The 17329-nt window shown below is 39.6% G+C and overlaps 5 protein-coding genes and 2 pseudogenes across 5 annotated transcripts; 2 read left to right on the plus strand and 5 right to left on the minus strand.

Moving 5' to 3' along the window:
• Positions 1 to 1823: 1823 nt before the first annotated feature.
• On the minus strand, positions 1824 to 2234 carry LOC149887884 (histone H3). Its single transcript, XM_090088951.1, has one exon. The coding sequence runs from the start codon at positions 2232 to 2234 to the stop codon at positions 1824 to 1826; it is 411 nt and encodes a 136-aa protein (XP_089945077.1).
• Positions 2235 to 3825: 1591 nt separating this feature from the next.
• On the minus strand, positions 3826 to 4230 carry LOC149887885 (late histone H2B.L4 pseudogene; annotated as a pseudogene).
• A 294-nt stretch (positions 4231 to 4524) lies between these two features.
• On the plus strand, positions 4525 to 4914 carry LOC149887886 (histone H2A, orphon). The gene has a single exon (XM_090088952.1). The coding sequence runs from the start codon at positions 4525 to 4527 to the stop codon at positions 4912 to 4914; it is 390 nt and encodes a 129-aa protein (XP_089945078.1).
• Positions 4915 to 8908: 3994 nt separating this feature from the next.
• LOC149887887 (histone H3) lies at positions 8909 to 9319 on the minus strand. The gene has a single exon (XM_090088953.1). The coding sequence runs from the start codon at positions 9317 to 9319 to the stop codon at positions 8909 to 8911; it is 411 nt and encodes a 136-aa protein (XP_089945079.1).
• A 1591-nt stretch (positions 9320 to 10910) lies between these two features.
• Positions 10911 to 11315, minus strand: LOC149887888 (late histone H2B.L4 pseudogene; annotated as a pseudogene).
• A 294-nt stretch (positions 11316 to 11609) lies between these two features.
• LOC149887889 (histone H2A, orphon) lies at positions 11610 to 11999 on the plus strand. The gene has a single exon (XM_090088955.1). It carries the CDS (start codon positions 11610 to 11612, stop codon positions 11997 to 11999), a length of 390 nt encoding a protein of 129 aa, XP_089945081.1.
• Positions 12000 to 16403: 4404 nt separating this feature from the next.
• Positions 16404 to 16814, minus strand: LOC149887890 (histone H3). The gene has a single exon (XM_090088956.1). The coding sequence runs from the start codon at positions 16812 to 16814 to the stop codon at positions 16404 to 16406; it is 411 nt and encodes a 136-aa protein (XP_089945082.1).
• Positions 16815 to 17329: the final 515 nt, after the last annotated feature.

Here is a 17329-nt window from a genome sequence, read left to right on the forward strand (position 1 = left end):
GCGAAATTTGCACTTTGAAAAGCAAACGGAAATGTAGAGCATCTTTTAAAATCGCCATATTCTAATTCAGTTTTGCCTTTATGAACTTGAACAAAAGTTGCATGCCTTCCCAAGACTGCACAATTGTAAAGAAAACACCAAGCTTCGCTCGAACGATGACTATGAAGACGAAGAACCGAATGGACCCCGTATTGTGCATTCGTCACTCATTCTCTTATCTCCTCAAACGTTTTTTTACCGTTACCTTCCATAATGAATTTTATTTTTTATTTATTTTTTTTTTTTACGATGTCCAGAACTTTCAGGTTGCTAAGTTTTTCCTTTTTTTCTAGTGTCCGCGACTTTATATATGTTGACTGCGTTATCGCAGTTTTAGCCTTCGATCGTTTTTGTTAACGAACACGAATAAGCACAACATAGTGTTCCTTTTTCATGGAATGTTCTTTGTTGTGTCTCTGTGTTTAGAAAAAGAATTGGTCTGAACTAAAAATCGTCGTTAGTACGCGTTGCTAACGCATTAAATATTCCAGCAATCGCGCGTGTTTGTGCCCTTCGCCTCTATTGAGTTTGTATGGTACCAAATGCTTAGAAGAGATTGGCATAAGCTTTTTTGGGAAGCCATATGGTTCAGTTTCTTGATGAAATTAAGCTGCTTTGTCCAGAGTAAGTAGCGCTGATGTTATTTGGCCATGCGCGCACTCGATTGCTTTTAAAGACTATTTTTTCGATGTTTTGATGCGATACCTTTCGCTTCTAACATGCTGTGGCACCGAAACGCCGCAATTTACAAAGCGTCACTATTCTTTAGAAGATTTCAAAACTAATGAAGCTTTAAGAGAGCGAGAGACGCGAGCTGTGGAGGTTTGCCTGTCAACACGAAAACACACTTTGCAGTCTGACGGTGGAGCAAAAAAAAAAAAAAAAAAGTCTCCTCGACAGTCCGCATAAAACTCCGCTTGAAAAATAAAAACATCTAAACATCTAGAAGTTTTATAAAAACGAACGCAACGTTTCTCTGAAACACGACAAAAAAAAAATGACTGAAGCTGCATCTCCGAAAAAGGCCACAAAGAAGTCTGCGCCTAAAAAGCCTGCTGATCATGCTCCCTACAAGGCGATGATTGTCGATGCTATTAATTCGCTTAAAGAACGCAAAGGGTCGTCAAGACAAGCTATCGCCAAGCACGTCAAGGCCAACAACAAGGTGGGTGAAAACGTCGATTCGCAAGTCAAGATTAATTTAAAGCGCATGGTGGTTGCTGGCGAGCTCGTACAAGTGAAAGGAACTGGCGCGTCGGGTTCTTTTAGAATTGCAGCTAAGCCCAAACCGTTAAAGAAGCCTGCTGCAGTCGCCAAGAAGCACAAAAAAGAAGCCAAAGAAGTAAAGAAGCCTGCTGAAAAGAAGAGCACGCCAAAAAAGAAAGCTGCGTCAGTGAAAAAAGTCGCACAAAAAGAGAAAGTGAAAAAAGCTACTCCTAAGAAAAAAGTGACTCCCGCAAAAAAGAGCGCCCAGAAACCGGTTGCTAAAAAGCCCGCAGTAAAGAAAGTGAAAGCGACACCTAAGAAGAAAGCTGCAGCCAAGAAAACCATCGCAAAAGTGGAAAAGAAATAACCTAACCTACCCCGCTTTTTGTCAAACGGCTATTTTCATAGCCACACATCTTTCTAAAAACAAAGTTCCAGGCGTAGAACTTGTTTACTTTGTGTTTGTTTGTTTGTTGTTTTTTTTTTTTGTTTTGTTTTGTTTTAAGGCACTAAGCCGACAACGTTTTTAACAGATTTGTGGCTATGAAAATAGCCGTTTTGTTTAGAAGCACCATTTTTTAAGCTCGCTCTCCTCTGATTCTTCTCGCCAACTGAATGTCTTTTGGCATAATAGTGACACGCTTTGCATGGATGGCGCACAAGTTGGTATCTTCGAAGAGACCCACTAAGTAGGCTTCTGAAGCTTCTTGTAAGGCCATGACGGCGGTGCTTTGGAAACGCAAGTCAGTCTTGAAATCTTGAGCTATTTCGCGAACCAATCGCTGGAAGGGTAGTTTTCTGATTAGGAGCTCTGTCGATTTTTGGTATCTTCGGATCTCTCTCAAAGCTACGGTACCGGGTCGGTATCTGTGGGGTTTCTTTACTCCGCCGGTAGCCGGGGCACTCTTTCTTGCTGCTTTTGTTGCCAGCTGCTTTCTCGGTGCTTTACCGCCGGTAGATTTTCTAGCTGTTTGTTTTGTGCGGGCCATTGTAAGTTACGCTTACACTTATCAGTTTAAGTTGAACTTTTGAAGTTTTTCAATTTAACGCGTTTTGTTGACATTTTTAGACTTTGCCGCGACTTAAAGCTGCATTCTGATTGGTGCTAAGAAAGTGCTCTTTGATTGGTTCAAGTACAAATGCAAAATAAGGCATTAAGGCCACGTAGGCGTGTTTTTTGGCTACGGGAAAAGAGAGCGCGTTTGTCTCGCCTCTACAATTTCTGCTTTTTTAAACACTTCAAAGACAGGTCGACGTAGTGGAATTCCGAAAAGAAACTTTTCTGCTCTGTTTGCGAACGGATAAAAGCGTTAAATGCGAAAACGCGCGTTAAAAACAAGGCAGTTTGTTTTGGTTTTTTTTTTTTTTGTTTTTTTGGTTCAGATGGCTTTTTGACGAAGGACCGTTGCGATTGGTTGTTTGACGAAGATGTTTCCATCTATGTAGGGTAAAAGTCGCGCTTCCAGCGCATAATAAAAACAAAAAGAAACGCAAAAAGACAGTAATTGAACTTCAAACAATTTTAATCATGTCTGGTCGCGGTAAAGGAGGAAAAGGACTTGGAAAAGGAGGCGCAAAGCGTCATCGCAAGATTTTACGTGATAACATCCAAGGAATCACAAAGCCCGCCATACGTCGTCTAGCTCGTCGCGGTGGTGTTAAGCGTATCTCTGGACTTATCTACGAGGAGACTCGAGGCGTTCTAAAAGTCTTTTTGGAAAACGTTATTCGCGACGCTGTAACATACACAGAGCATGCCAAGAGAAAGACAGTCACCGCTATGGACGTTGTCTACGCATTAAAAAGACAAGGTCGCACATTGTACGGCTTTGGTGGTTAAAAGGGGAACACCTCAGCAATCAAAAACGGCTATTTTTATAGCCACACATCTGTTTTAAACGTTAATAGGCAATCTAGAACTTGAACGCTGCACCGCGATAAGCAGAGGGGGTGTGTAAAAACGGTTTAGTTTACCAGTTTCAGTTTGTTTCAATCGAAATGAAAAGCAATTGAATTGATTTCTAAGTAATGTTTTTTAGCGAGGCATAGTTTAACTGAGTGTTTAGAGTAGACGCTTGACACATAAAGTGTTTTGCTCACCATCATCGGGCTAGAAAGGTGATTTTTATCTAAAGCGCTGCTTTAAGTCTGATTTCCTAAAGATGCGCGCAATACATTTGAAAAAAAAAAAAAAAAAGAAAAAAGAAAAAAGGAGCAAAAGTGTGGTAGTAGCAGCAAATAATAACGATGGGTGGGTCATAAGGGCTAAGGTTTTGATCAAAAGCAAAAAGGTGGCGCTCAAGTAGTTGTTGAAAGATTTTCTCACGCGTTTACCTACTGTAATAACTTTTTGTATCCAAAGTGGATGCAAAAGCTATACGTTTAAACATCAAAAAAAGCAAGTCTAGAAAAGCGCTCGCTCTTTAGACGCGGTGTCGCAATTTAAAACGAGCAAACAATGGCTGCCTAGCTATTGCATTTTAAGTACTTTCTCTCTACTACAATTTAAGGCGTTCTAATGCGTACAATGCTTTTACAAGATGTGTGGCTATGAAAATAGCCGTTTAGATAGCGCTCCATCTATTTACTGCTGGTGTACTTAGTAACAGCCTTGGTGCCTTCGCTCACTGCGTGTTTGGCCAACTCACCGGGAAGTAAGAGGCGCACAGCTGTTTGAATTTCACGCGAAGAGATGGTTGATTTCTTGTTTTGGAGGGCTAGTCGTGAAGCTTCTGAAGCGATTCTTTCAAAAATGTCGTTGACGAAAGAATTCATGATGCTCATCGCTTTGGAAGAAACACCAACATCAGGGTGAACTTGCTTCAAGACGTTGTAAATGTAAATGGCGTAGGATTCTCGCCTCTTTCTCTTGCGCTTTTTGTCTCCAGTACCAGCGATCTTGCCGCCTTTCTTACCAGCGCGTTTTTCCCCCTTTTTGGCCACCTTGGGCGCTTGTTTTCCTCCGGCCTTTGGAGCGTCAGACATGTCGACGAGTTTTAGAGAATTGAAATTTGAAATTACAAGCAACCGAATCACTTCCTATATAAAGCGCAGTTGTGGTCTCCAATTCGAGAACATTTCTGTTTCTCGCAAGCTCATTGGTTCTTCAAAGATTAACTAATTTGCGCATTGTTTGACGGAGTTTTTCTATTCGTTAAAAAAAGTGCAGTTCGAGACCAAATGTTTTTGATAAGAAAAAGGAATTTTGTAAGTTGATTTCAAAGCGCGCACAAATATCTCTAGGTTGTCTCTCGTTGTTTCTCAGTGTAAGAAATTAAAATGTCAGGACGTGGAAAAGGAGGAAAAGCTAAAGCCAAGGCAAAGACTCGATCGTTCAGAGCCGGACTTCAGTTTCCAGTCGGTCGTGTTCACCGATTTTTGCGCAAAGGACACTACGCCAATCGCATCGGTTCAGGCGCACCTGTCTATTTAGCTGCTGTTTTGGAGTATCTCTCCGCCGAAATTTTGGAGTTGGCCGGTAACGCTGCTCGTGACAATAAGAAAGCTAGAATCATTCCTCGACACTTACAGTTAGCTGTTCGCAATGACGAAGAGTTGAACAAGTTGTTGTCAGGTGTTACTATAGCCAGTGGCGGTGTGCTGCCAAACATACAAGCCGTTTTGCTTCCCAAGAAGAACGAAAAGGTTCCAAAACCAGCAGCCAAATAAACGGTACTCTGAACACAAGATAAAAAATAAAGGCTATTTTCATAGCCACACATCTGTTAAAAACATGACGGCATGAGCTTAAACACACTAAGGAGAATATAAAGAAGTGTGTGTGTGTGTGTGTGTGTGTGTGTGTGTGTGTGTGTGTAAGGAAGGGAGGGGAGGGGGGTTCAAAATCTCTTTTTAAAGCTGTTAGGGGATAAAAAGAGCACACGCATCCCGTTACAAAAAAATACATGGTGGGGTTTACACGCCATCTTTGAAACGTTTTAAGTTATAACCTGAGGGAGAAAAAACAGTTCGGTTACCTCACAGGTCACGTGCATGTTCAAGATTCCAAGTTTTGAAAGGATCCAACGTAACTTGAATAAAAAGTGAACACGCACGTGCCCAGATTGGCGACCATCTATAGGCTGTAGGAAAATAACAAAGAAGATTTAAGCGCCTCCGTAAGAATTTAGCTCCCTTAGGATTTCAGCAAAAAAGTATATTTAGCGGAGAAAAAAACAAAGAGCGAGGTTAAGCAGCAGTGACGGCATTAGCATCAGCAGCAGCAACAAAAACAAAACAAAACAAAAAAAAACAAACAAAAAAGCGGCAGCACGAAAAAAAAAAAAAAAAAAAAAAATTTCCGTTTTTTACACTTGCGTGTTTGTCTGTGTGTAATCCTTAATTGCATGGTTTTTTGTTGTTGGTTTTACCTTGTCATTTTTCTTCTGCGCACGTTCTCTTGGTCAGTAGTTTTTTGAAATGCGAAAAAAAACGTCAACGAAAAGAAGTGAACGGGTCATTGCACGTCATGTCTAACAAACAAGAGGGGTAAAGACAAAGACGTCCGCTGTCGAAAACTCATACATACTCCAAGCTGACACACTCTTGAGACACTTCGAAATAAAGCAAATGATCAAAGTCATAACACTTGACAAAGTCGAAACAAAAATCACAGCATGCGCAGACAACCCTTTATTTTACATTAAAGGAAAAAAACGTAAAGCTAGAACTAAACATTCCTTCAATTAAAACACGTCAAACTTGCGACGGGCACAAAACTCAACATATAACAAAGTTACGACGCTCTAGTTCTTTTACATTTTGTTTTCTAAATGACCCGTCCCTAAAACCCCGGAAAGAATAAAACGCGACAGTCGAGTTGTTGGCCAATACCTTTTTTCACAGTAACTATCAGGTGTTTCTCGCAACGTCGGATGGGTTGCTGAAACCTTAAAAAAGAACTTTAAAAAGCTTGTGGGGTAGCGTTAGTTCTCATGCTATTTTAACAAAGTACTAAAACTTTAGTTAAAGTAATAAGATTTTACAAAGTAGCTACATTTTAATTATTGTCCTCATTTATCGTCATCTATCGTCATTTTTCACGTATCTGCCTAACTTAGTACCTAACAAACTAACTAAGATACAAACTAACTAACTGAATGACTAACTAACTGACTGACTAACCAACTAACTGACTGACTGACTAACTAACTAACTGACTGACTAACTAACTAACTAACTAACTAACTGATTGACTAACTAACTAACTAACTAACTAACTAACTAACCAACTAACTCACTGAGAGACTAACTAACTAACTAACTAACTAACTAACTAACTAACTAACTAACTAACTAACTAACTAACTAACCAACTAACTCACTGAGAGACTAACTAACTAACTAACTAACTAACTAACTAACTAACTAACTAACTAACTAACTAACTAACTAACTAACTAACTAACTAACTAACTAACTAACTAACTAACTAACTAACTAACTAACTAACTAACTAACTAAGTAGCTGACTTTGTATTTGTTTTTCAATTATGAACGAGTTCCTTGCAAGATAGATATTTCTGTTGCATTTGTTAGCCTTTATTTTTAGCAAAAATAAAATTCCAACTGGTGCTTTTCTAATGTCAAGGACCTCGCTAAGGCTAAAGCAGCTAAGCCTAATGGTTATGATGTTATAAAGCGGAGAAAAATGAACTTTTCTGAAAATGAAAAAACGAGAGATGGAATTGATCTGCAATAACTTCGGTTGTGAACACCTTATAACTGATGCCTCGCGCGATTTTAATAACTTTGCATCATGCAAAAGCCGCCAAATTCACTTTTCACGAGTGTTAAAGTGTCATTTTTGAAATGCCAGTTATGAGCGCATGAAATCAAAAGCGAAATTTGCACTTTGAAAAGCAAACGGAAATGTAGAGCATCTTTTAAAATCGCCATATTCTAATTCAGTTTTGCCTTTATGAACTTGAACAAAAGTTGCATGCCTTCCCAAGACTGCACAATTGTAAAGAAAACACCAAGCTTCGCTCGAACGATGACTATGAAGACGAAGAACCGAATGGACCCCGTATTGTGCATTCGTCACTCATTCTCTTATCTCCTCAAACGTTTTTTTACCGTTACCTTCCATAATGAATTTTATTTTTTATTTATTTTTTTTTTTTACGATGTCCAGAACTTTCAGGTTGCTAAGTTTTTCCTTTTTTTCTAGTGTCCGCGACTTTATATATGTTGACTGCGTTATCGCAGTTTTAGCCTTCGATCGTTTTTGTTAACGAACACGAATAAGCACAACATAGTGTTCCTTTTTCATGGAATGTTCTTTGTTGTGTCTCTGTGTTTAGAAAAAGAATTGGTCTGAACTAAAAATCGTCGTTAGTACGCGTTGCTAACGCATTAAATATTCCAGCAATCGCGCGTGTTTGTGCCCTTCGCCTCTATTGAGTTTGTATGGTACCAAATGCTTAGAAGAGATTGGCATAAGCTTTTTTGGGAAGCCATATGGTTCAGTTTCTTGATGAAATTAAGCTGCTTTGTCCAGAGTAAGTAGCGCTGATGTTATTTGGCCATGCGCGCACTCGATTGCTTTTAAAGACTATTTTTTCGATGTTTTGATGCGATACCTTTCGCTTCTAACATGCTGTGGCACCGAAACGCCGCAATTTACAAAGCGTCACTATTCTTTAGAAGATTTCAAAACTAATGAAGCTTTAAGAGAGCGAGAGACGCGAGCTGTGGAGGTTTGCCTGTCAACACGAAAACACACTTTGCAGTCTGACGGTGGAGCAAAAAAAAAAAAAAAAAAGTCTCCTCGACAGTCCGCATAAAACTCCGCTTGAAAAATAAAAACATCTAAACATCTAGAAGTTTTATAAAAACGAACGCAACGTTTCTCTGAAACACGACAAAAAAAAAATGACTGAAGCTGCATCTCCGAAAAAGGCCACAAAGAAGTCTGCGCCTAAAAAGCCTGCTGATCATGCTCCCTACAAGGCGATGATTGTCGATGCTATTAATTCGCTTAAAGAACGCAAAGGGTCGTCAAGACAAGCTATCGCCAAGCACGTCAAGGCCAACAACAAGGTGGGTGAAAACGTCGATTCGCAAGTCAAGATTAATTTAAAGCGCATGGTGGTTGCTGGCGAGCTCGTACAAGTGAAAGGAACTGGCGCGTCGGGTTCTTTTAGAATTGCAGCTAAGCCCAAACCGTTAAAGAAGCCTGCTGCAGTCGCCAAGAAGCACAAAAAAGAAGCCAAAGAAGTAAAGAAGCCTGCTGAAAAGAAGAGCACGCCAAAAAAGAAAGCTGCGTCAGTGAAAAAAGTCGCACAAAAAGAGAAAGTGAAAAAAGCTACTCCTAAGAAAAAAGTGACTCCCGCAAAAAAGAGCGCCCAGAAACCGGTTGCTAAAAAGCCCGCAGTAAAGAAAGTGAAAGCGACACCTAAGAAGAAAGCTGCAGCCAAGAAAACCATCGCAAAAGTGGAAAAGAAATAACCTAACCTACCCCGCTTTTTGTCAAACGGCTATTTTCATAGCCACACATCTTTCTAAAAACAAAGTTCCAGGCGTAGAACTTGTTTACTTTGTGTTTGTTTGTTTGTTGTTTTTTTTTTTTGTTTTGTTTTGTTTTAAGGCACTAAGCCGACAACGTTTTTAACAGATTTGTGGCTATGAAAATAGCCGTTTTGTTTAGAAGCACCATTTTTTAAGCTCGCTCTCCTCTGATTCTTCTCGCCAACTGAATGTCTTTTGGCATAATAGTGACACGCTTTGCATGGATGGCGCACAAGTTGGTATCTTCGAAGAGACCCACTAAGTAGGCTTCTGAAGCTTCTTGTAAGGCCATGACGGCGGTGCTTTGGAAACGCAAGTCAGTCTTGAAATCTTGAGCTATTTCGCGAACCAATCGCTGGAAGGGTAGTTTTCTGATTAGGAGCTCTGTCGATTTTTGGTATCTTCGGATCTCTCTCAAAGCTACGGTACCGGGTCGGTATCTGTGGGGTTTCTTTACTCCGCCGGTAGCCGGGGCACTCTTTCTTGCTGCTTTTGTTGCCAGCTGCTTTCTCGGTGCTTTACCGCCGGTAGATTTTCTAGCTGTTTGTTTTGTGCGGGCCATTGTAAGTTACGCTTACACTTATCAGTTTAAGTTGAACTTTTGAAGTTTTTCAATTTAACGCGTTTTGTTGACATTTTTAGACTTTGCCGCGACTTAAAGCTGCATTCTGATTGGTGCTAAGAAAGTGCTCTTTGATTGGTTCAAGTACAAATGCAAAATAAGGCATTAAGGCCACGTAGGCGTGTTTTTTGGCTACGGGAAAAGAGAGCGCGTTTGTCTCGCCTCTACAATTTCTGCTTTTTTAAACACTTCAAAGACAGGTCGACGTAGTGGAATTCCGAAAAGAAACTTTTCTGCTCTGTTTGCGAACGGATAAAAGCGTTAAATGCGAAAACGCGCGTTAAAAACAAGGCAGTTTGTTTTGGTTTTTTTTTTTTTTGTTTTTTTGGTTCAGATGGCTTTTTGACGAAGGACCGTTGCGATTGGTTGTTTGACGAAGATGTTTCCATCTATGTAGGGTAAAAGTCGCGCTTCCAGCGCATAATAAAAACAAAAAGAAACGCAAAAAGACAGTAATTGAACTTCAAACAATTTTAATCATGTCTGGTCGCGGTAAAGGAGGAAAAGGACTTGGAAAAGGAGGCGCAAAGCGTCATCGCAAGATTTTACGTGATAACATCCAAGGAATCACAAAGCCCGCCATACGTCGTCTAGCTCGTCGCGGTGGTGTTAAGCGTATCTCTGGACTTATCTACGAGGAGACTCGAGGCGTTCTAAAAGTCTTTTTGGAAAACGTTATTCGCGACGCTGTAACATACACAGAGCATGCCAAGAGAAAGACAGTCACCGCTATGGACGTTGTCTACGCATTAAAAAGACAAGGTCGCACATTGTACGGCTTTGGTGGTTAAAAGGGGAACACCTCAGCAATCAAAAACGGCTATTTTTATAGCCACACATCTGTTTTAAACGTTAATAGGCAATCTAGAACTTGAACGCTGCACCGCGATAAGCAGAGGGGGTGTGTAAAAACGGTTTAGTTTACCAGTTTCAGTTTGTTTCAATCGAAATGAAAAGCAATTGAATTGATTTCTAAGTAATGTTTTTTAGCGAGGCATAGTTTAACTGAGTGTTTAGAGTAGACGCTTGACACATAAAGTGTTTTGCTCACCATCATCGGGCTAGAAAGGTGATTTTTATCTAAAGCGCTGCTTTAAGTCTGATTTCCTAAAGATGCGCGCAATACATTTGAAAAAAAAAAAAAAAAAGAAAAAAGAAAAAAGGAGCAAAAGTGTGGTAGTAGCAGCAAATAATAACGATGGGTGGGTCATAAGGGCTAAGGTTTTGATCAAAAGCAAAAAGGTGGCGCTCAAGTAGTTGTTGAAAGATTTTCTCACGCGTTTACCTACTGTAATAACTTTTTGTATCCAAAGTGGATGCAAAAGCTATACGTTTAAACATCAAAAAAAGCAAGTCTAGAAAAGCGCTCGCTCTTTAGACGCGGTGTCGCAATTTAAAACGAGCAAACAATGGCTGCCTAGCTATTGCATTTTAAGTACTTTCTCTCTACTACAATTTAAGGCGTTCTAATGCGTACAATGCTTTTACAAGATGTGTGGCTATGAAAATAGCCGTTTAGATAGCGCTCCATCTATTTACTGCTGGTGTACTTAGTAACAGCCTTGGTGCCTTCGCTCACTGCGTGTTTGGCCAACTCACCGGGAAGTAAGAGGCGCACAGCTGTTTGAATTTCACGCGAAGAGATGGTTGATTTCTTGTTTTGGAGGGCTAGTCGTGAAGCTTCTGAAGCGATTCTTTCAAAAATGTCGTTGACGAAAGAATTCATGATGCTCATCGCTTTGGAAGAAACACCAACATCAGGGTGAACTTGCTTCAAGACGTTGTAAATGTAAATGGCGTAGGATTCTCGCCTCTTTCTCTTGCGCTTTTTGTCTCCAGTACCAGCGATCTTGCCGCCTTTCTTACCAGCGCGTTTTTCCCCCTTTTTGGCCACCTTGGGCGCTTGTTTTCCTCCGGCCTTTGGAGCGTCAGACATGTCGACGAGTTTTAGAGAATTGAAATTTGAAATTACAAGCAACCGAATCACTTCCTATATAAAGCGCAGTTGTGGTCTCCAATTCGAGAACATTTCTGTTTCTCGCAAGCTCATTGGTTCTTCAAAGATTAACTAATTTGCGCATTGTTTGACGGAGTTTTTCTATTCGTTAAAAAAAGTGCAGTTCGAGACCAAATGTTTTTGATAAGAAAAAGGAATTTTGTAAGTTGATTTCAAAGCGCGCACAAATATCTCTAGGTTGTCTCTCGTTGTTTCTCAGTGTAAGAAATTAAAATGTCAGGACGTGGAAAAGGAGGAAAAGCTAAAGCCAAGGCAAAGACTCGATCGTTCAGAGCCGGACTTCAGTTTCCAGTCGGTCGTGTTCACCGATTTTTGCGCAAAGGACACTACGCCAATCGCATCGGTTCAGGCGCACCTGTCTATTTAGCTGCTGTTTTGGAGTATCTCTCCGCCGAAATTTTGGAGTTGGCCGGTAACGCTGCTCGTGACAATAAGAAAGCTAGAATCATTCCTCGACACTTACAGTTAGCTGTTCGCAATGACGAAGAGTTGAACAAGTTGTTGTCAGGTGTTACTATAGCCAGTGGCGGTGTGCTGCCAAACATACAAGCCGTTTTGCTTCCCAAGAAGAACGAAAAGGTTCCAAAACCAGCAGCCAAATAAACGGTACTCTGAACACAAGATAAAAAATAAAGGCTATTTTCATAGCCACACATCTGTTAAAAACATGACGGCATGAGCTTAAACACACTAAGGAGAATATAAAGAAGTGTGTGTGTGTGTGTGTGTGTGTGTGTGTGTGTGTAAGGAAGGGAGGGGAGGGGGGTTCAAAATCTCTTTTTAAAGCTGTTAGGGGATAAAAAGAGCACACGCATCCCGTTACAAAAAAATACATGGTGGGGTTTACACGCCATCTTTGAAACGTTTTAAGTTATAACCTGAGGGAGAAAAAACAGTTCGGTTACCTCACAGGTCACGTGCATGTTCAAGATTCCAAGTTTTGAAAGGATCCAACGTAACTTGAATAAAAAGTGAACACGCACGTGCCCAGATTGGCGACCATCTATAGGCTGTAGGAAAATAACAAAGAAGATTTAAGCGCCTCCGTAAGAATTTAGCTCCCTTAGGATTTCAGCAAAAAAGTATATTTAGCGGAGAAAAAAACAAAGAGCGAGGTTAAGCAGCAGTGACGGCATTAGCATCAGCAGCAGCAACAAAAACAAAACAAAACAAAAAAAAACAAACAAAAAAGCGGCAGCACGAAAAAAAAAAAAAAAAAAAAAAATTTCCGTTTTTTACACTTGCGTGTTTGTCTGTGTGTAATCCTTAATTGCATGGTTTTTTGTTGTTGGTTTTACCTTGTCATTTTTCTTCTGCGCACGTTCTCTTGGTCAGTAGTTTTTTGAAATGCGAAAAAAAACGTCAACGAAAAGAAGTGAACGGGTCATTGCACGTCATGTCTAACAAACAAGAGGGGTAAAGACAAAGACGTCCGCTGTCGAAAACTCATACATACTCCAAGCTGACACACTCTTGAGACACTTCGAAATAAAGCAAATGATCAAAGTCATAACACTTGACAAAGTCGAAACAAAAATCACAGCATGCGCAGACAACCCTTTATTTTACATTAAAGGAAAAAAACGTAAAGCTAGAACTAAACATTCCTTCAATTAAAACACGTCAAACTTGCGACGGGCACAAAACTCAACATATAACAAAGTTACGACGCTCTAGTTCTTTTACATTTTGTTTTCTAAATGACCCGTCCCTAAAACCCCGGAAAGAATAAAACGCGACAGTCGAGTTGTTGGCCAATACCTTTTTTCACAGTAACTATCAGGTGTTTCTCGCAACGTCGGATGGGTTGCTGAAACCTTAAAAAAGAACTTTAAAAAGCTTGTGGGGTAGCGTTAGTTCTCATGCTATTTTAACAAAGTACTAAAACTTTAGTTAAAGTAATAAGATTTTACAAAGTAGCTACATTTTAATTATTGTCCTCATTTATCGTCATCTATCGTCATTTTTCACGTATCTGCCTAACTTAGTACCTAACAAACTAACTAAGATACAAACTAACTAACTGAATGACTAACTAACTGACTGACTAACCAACTAACTGACTGACTGACTAACTAACTAACTGACTGACTAACTAACTAACTAACTAACTAACTGATTGACTAACTAACTAACTAACTAACCAACTAACTAACTAACTAACTAACTAACTAACTAACTAACTAACTAACTAACTAACTAACTAACTAACTAACTAACTAACTAACTAACTAACTAACTAACTAACTAACCAACTAACTCACTGAGAGACTAACTAACTAACTAACTAACTAACTAACTAACTAACTAACTAACTAACTAACTAACTAACCAACTAACTCACTGAGAGACTAACTAACTAACTAACTAACTAACTAACTAACTAACTAACTAACTAACTAACTAACTAACTAACTAACCAACTAACTCACTGAGAGACTAACTAACTAACTAACTAACTAACTAACTAACTAACTAACTAACTGACTAACTAACTAACTAACTAACTAACTAACTAACTAACTAACTAACTAACTAACTAACTAACTAACTAACTAACTAACTAACTAACTAACTAACTAACTAACTAACTAACTAACTAACTAACTAACTAACTAACTAACTAACTAACCAACTAACTCACTGAGAGACTAACTAACTAACTAACTAACTAACTAACTAACTAACTAACTAACTAACTAACTAACTAACTAACTAACTAACTAACTAACTAACTAACTAACTAACTAACTAACTAACTAACTAACTAACTAACTAACTAACTAACTAACTAACTAACTAACTAAGTAGCTGACTTTGTATTTGTTTTTCAATTATGAACGAGTTCCTTGCAAGATAGATATTTCTGTTGCATTTGTTAGCCTTTATTTTTAGCAAAAATAAAATTCCAACTGGTGCTTTTCTAATGTCAAGGACCTCGCTAAGGCTAAAGCAGCTAAGCCTAATGGTTATGATGTTATAAAGCGGAGAAAAATGAACTTTTCTGAAAATGAAAAAACGAGAGATGGAATTGATCTGCAATAACTTCGGTTGTGAACACCTTATAACTGATGCCTCGCGCGATTTTAATAACTTTGCATCATGCAAAAGCCGCCAAATTCACTTTTCACGAGTGTTAAAGTGTCATTTTTGAAATGCCAGTTATGAGCGCATGAAATCAAAAGCGAAATTTGCACTTTGAAAAGCAAACGGAAATGTAGAGCATCTTTTAAAATCGCCATATTCTAATTCAGTTTTGCCTTTATGAACTTGAACAAAAGTTGCATGCCTTCCCAAGACTGCACAATTGTAAAGAAAACACCAAGCTTCGCTCGAACGATGACTATGAAGACGAAGAACCGAATGGACCCCGTATTGTGCATTCGTCACTCATTCTCTTATCTCCTCAAACGTTTTTTTACCGTTACCTTCCATAATGAATTTTATTTTTTATTTATTTTTTTTTTTTACGATGTCCAGAACTTTCAGGTTGCTAAGTTTTTCCTTTTTTTCTAGTGTCCGCGACTTTATATATGTTGACTGCGTTATCGCAGTTTTAGCCTTCGATCGTTTTTGTTAACGAACACGAATAAGCACAACATAGTGTTCCTTTTTCATGGAATGTTCTTTGTTGTGTCTCTGTGTTTAGAAAAAGAATTGGTCTGAACTAAAAATCGTCGTTAGTACGCGTTGCTAACGCATTAAATATTCCAGCAATCGCGCGTGTTTGTGCCCTTCGCCTCTATTGAGTTTGTATGGTACCAAATGCTTAGAAGAGATTGGCATAAGCTTTTTTGGGAAGCCATATGGTTCAGTTTCTTGATGAAATTAAGCTGCTTTGTCCAGAGTAAGTAGCGCTGATGTTATTTGGCCATGCGCGCACTCGATTGCTTTTAAAGACTATTTTTTCGATGTTTTGATGCGATACCTTTCGCTTCTAACATGCTGTGGCACCGAAACGCCGCAATTTACAAAGCGTCACTATTCTTTAGAAGATTTCAAAACTAATGAAGCTTTAAGAGAGCGAGAGACGCGAGCTGTGGAGGTTTGCCTGTCAACACGAAAACACACTTTGCAGTCTGACGGTGGAGCAAAAAAAAAAAAAAAAAAGTCTCCTCGACAGTCCGCATAAAACTCCGCTTGAAAAATAAAAACATCTAAACATCTAGAAGTTTTATAAAAACGAACGCAACGTTTCTCTGAAACACGACAAAAAAAAAATGACTGAAGCTGCATCTCCGAAAAAGGCCACAAAGAAGTCTGCGCCTAAAAAGCCTGCTGATCATGCTCCCTACAAGGCGATGATTGTCGATGCTATTAATTCGCTTAAAGAACGCAAAGGGTCGTCAAGACAAGCTATCGCCAAGCACGTCAAGGCCAACAACAAGGTGGGTGAAAACGTCGATTCGCAAGTCAAGATTAATTTAAAGCGCATGGTGGTTGCTGGCGAGCTCGTACAAGTGAAAGGAACTGGCGCGTCGGGTTCTTTTAGAATTGCAGCTAAGCCCAAACCGTTAAAGAAGCCTGCTGCAGTCGCCAAGAAGCACAAAAAAGAAGCCAAAGAAGTAAAGAAGCCTGCTGAAAAGAAGAGCACGCCAAAAAAGAAAGCTGCGTCAGTGAAAAAAGTCGCACAAAAAGAGAAAGTGAAAAAAGCTACTCCTAAGAAAAAAGTGACTCCCGCAAAAAAGAGCGCCCAGAAACCGGTTGCTAAAAAGCCCGCAGTAAAGAAAGTGAAAGCGACACCTAAGAAGAAAGCTGCAGCCAAGAAAACCATCGCAAAAGTGGAAAAGAAATAACCTAACCTACCCCGCTTTTTGTCAAACGGCTATTTTCATAGCCACACATCTTTCTAAAAACAAAGTTCCAGGCGTAGAACTTGTTTACTTTGTGTTTGTTTGTTTGTTGTTTTTTTTTTTTGTTTTGTTTTGTTTTAAGGCACTAAGCCGACAACGTTTTTAACAGATTTGTGGCTATGAAAATAGCCGTTTTGTTTAGAAGCACCATTTTTTAAGCTCGCTCTCCTCTGATTCTTCTCGCCAACTGAATGTCTTTTGGCATAATAGTGACACGCTTTGCATGGATGGCGCACAAGTTGGTATCTTCGAAGAGACCCACTAAGTAGGCTTCTGAAGCTTCTTGTAAGGCCATGACGGCGGTGCTTTGGAAACGCAAGTCAGTCTTGAAATCTTGAGCTATTTCGCGAACCAATCGCTGGAAGGGTAGTTTTCTGATTAGGAGCTCTGTCGATTTTTGGTATCTTCGGATCTCTCTCAAAGCTACGGTACCGGGTCGGTATCTGTGGGGTTTCTTTACTCCGCCGGTAGCCGGGGCACTCTTTCTTGCTGCTTTTGTTGCCAGCTGCTTTCTCGGTGCTTTACCGCCGGTAGATTTTCTAGCTGTTTGTTTTGTGCGGGCCATTGTAAGTTACGCTTACACTTATCAGTTTAAGTTGAACTTTTGAAGTTTTTCAATTTAACGCGTTTTGTTGACATTTTTAGACTTTGCCGCGACTTAAAGCTGCATTCTGATTGGTGCTAAGAAAGTGCTCTTTGATTGGTTCAAGTACAAATGCAAAATAAGGCATTAAGGCCACGTAGGCGTGTTTTTTGGCTACGGGAAAAGAGAGCGCGTTTGTCTCGCCTCTACAATTTCTGCTTTTTTAAACACTTCAAAGACAGGTCGACGTAGTGGAATTCCGAAAAGAAACTTTTCTGCTCTGTTTGCGAACGGATAAAAGCGTTAAATGCGAAAACGCGCGTTAAAAACAAGGCAGTTTGTTTTGGTTTTTTTTTTTTTTGTTTTTTTGGTTCAGATGGCTTTTTGACGAAGGACCGTTGCGATTGGTTGTTTGACGAAGATGTTTCCATCTATGTAGGGTAAAAGTCGCGCTTCCAGCGCATAATAAAAACAAAAAGAAACGCAAAAAGACAGTA

Source organism: Hydra viridissima, unplaced genomic scaffold (genome assembly GCF_058129835.1).
Source record: "Hydra viridissima isolate aposymbiotic clone 2 unplaced genomic scaffold, HvirCarnegie_v1 scaffold_5, whole genome shotgun sequence".
NCBI lineage: Eukaryota > Metazoa > Cnidaria > Hydrozoa > Anthoathecata > Hydridae > Hydra > Hydra viridissima.

What these genes read in the sequence shown, in the direction of transcription:
- LOC149887890 (XM_090088956.1), bottom strand. Translation starts at nt 16,814, where the DNA reads ATGGCCCGCACAAAACAAACAGCTAGAAAATCTACCGGCGGTAAAGCA.
- LOC149887884 (XM_090088951.1), bottom strand. Translation starts at nt 2,234, where the DNA reads ATGGCCCGCACAAAACAAACAGCTAGAAAATCTACCGGCGGTAAAGCA.
- LOC149887886 (XM_090088952.1), top strand. Translation starts at nt 4,525, where the DNA reads ATGTCAGGACGTGGAAAAGGAGGAAAAGCTAAAGCCAAGGCAAAGACT.
- LOC149887889 (XM_090088955.1), top strand. Translation starts at nt 11,610, where the DNA reads ATGTCAGGACGTGGAAAAGGAGGAAAAGCTAAAGCCAAGGCAAAGACT.
- LOC149887887 (XM_090088953.1), bottom strand. Translation starts at nt 9,319, where the DNA reads ATGGCCCGCACAAAACAAACAGCTAGAAAATCTACCGGCGGTAAAGCA.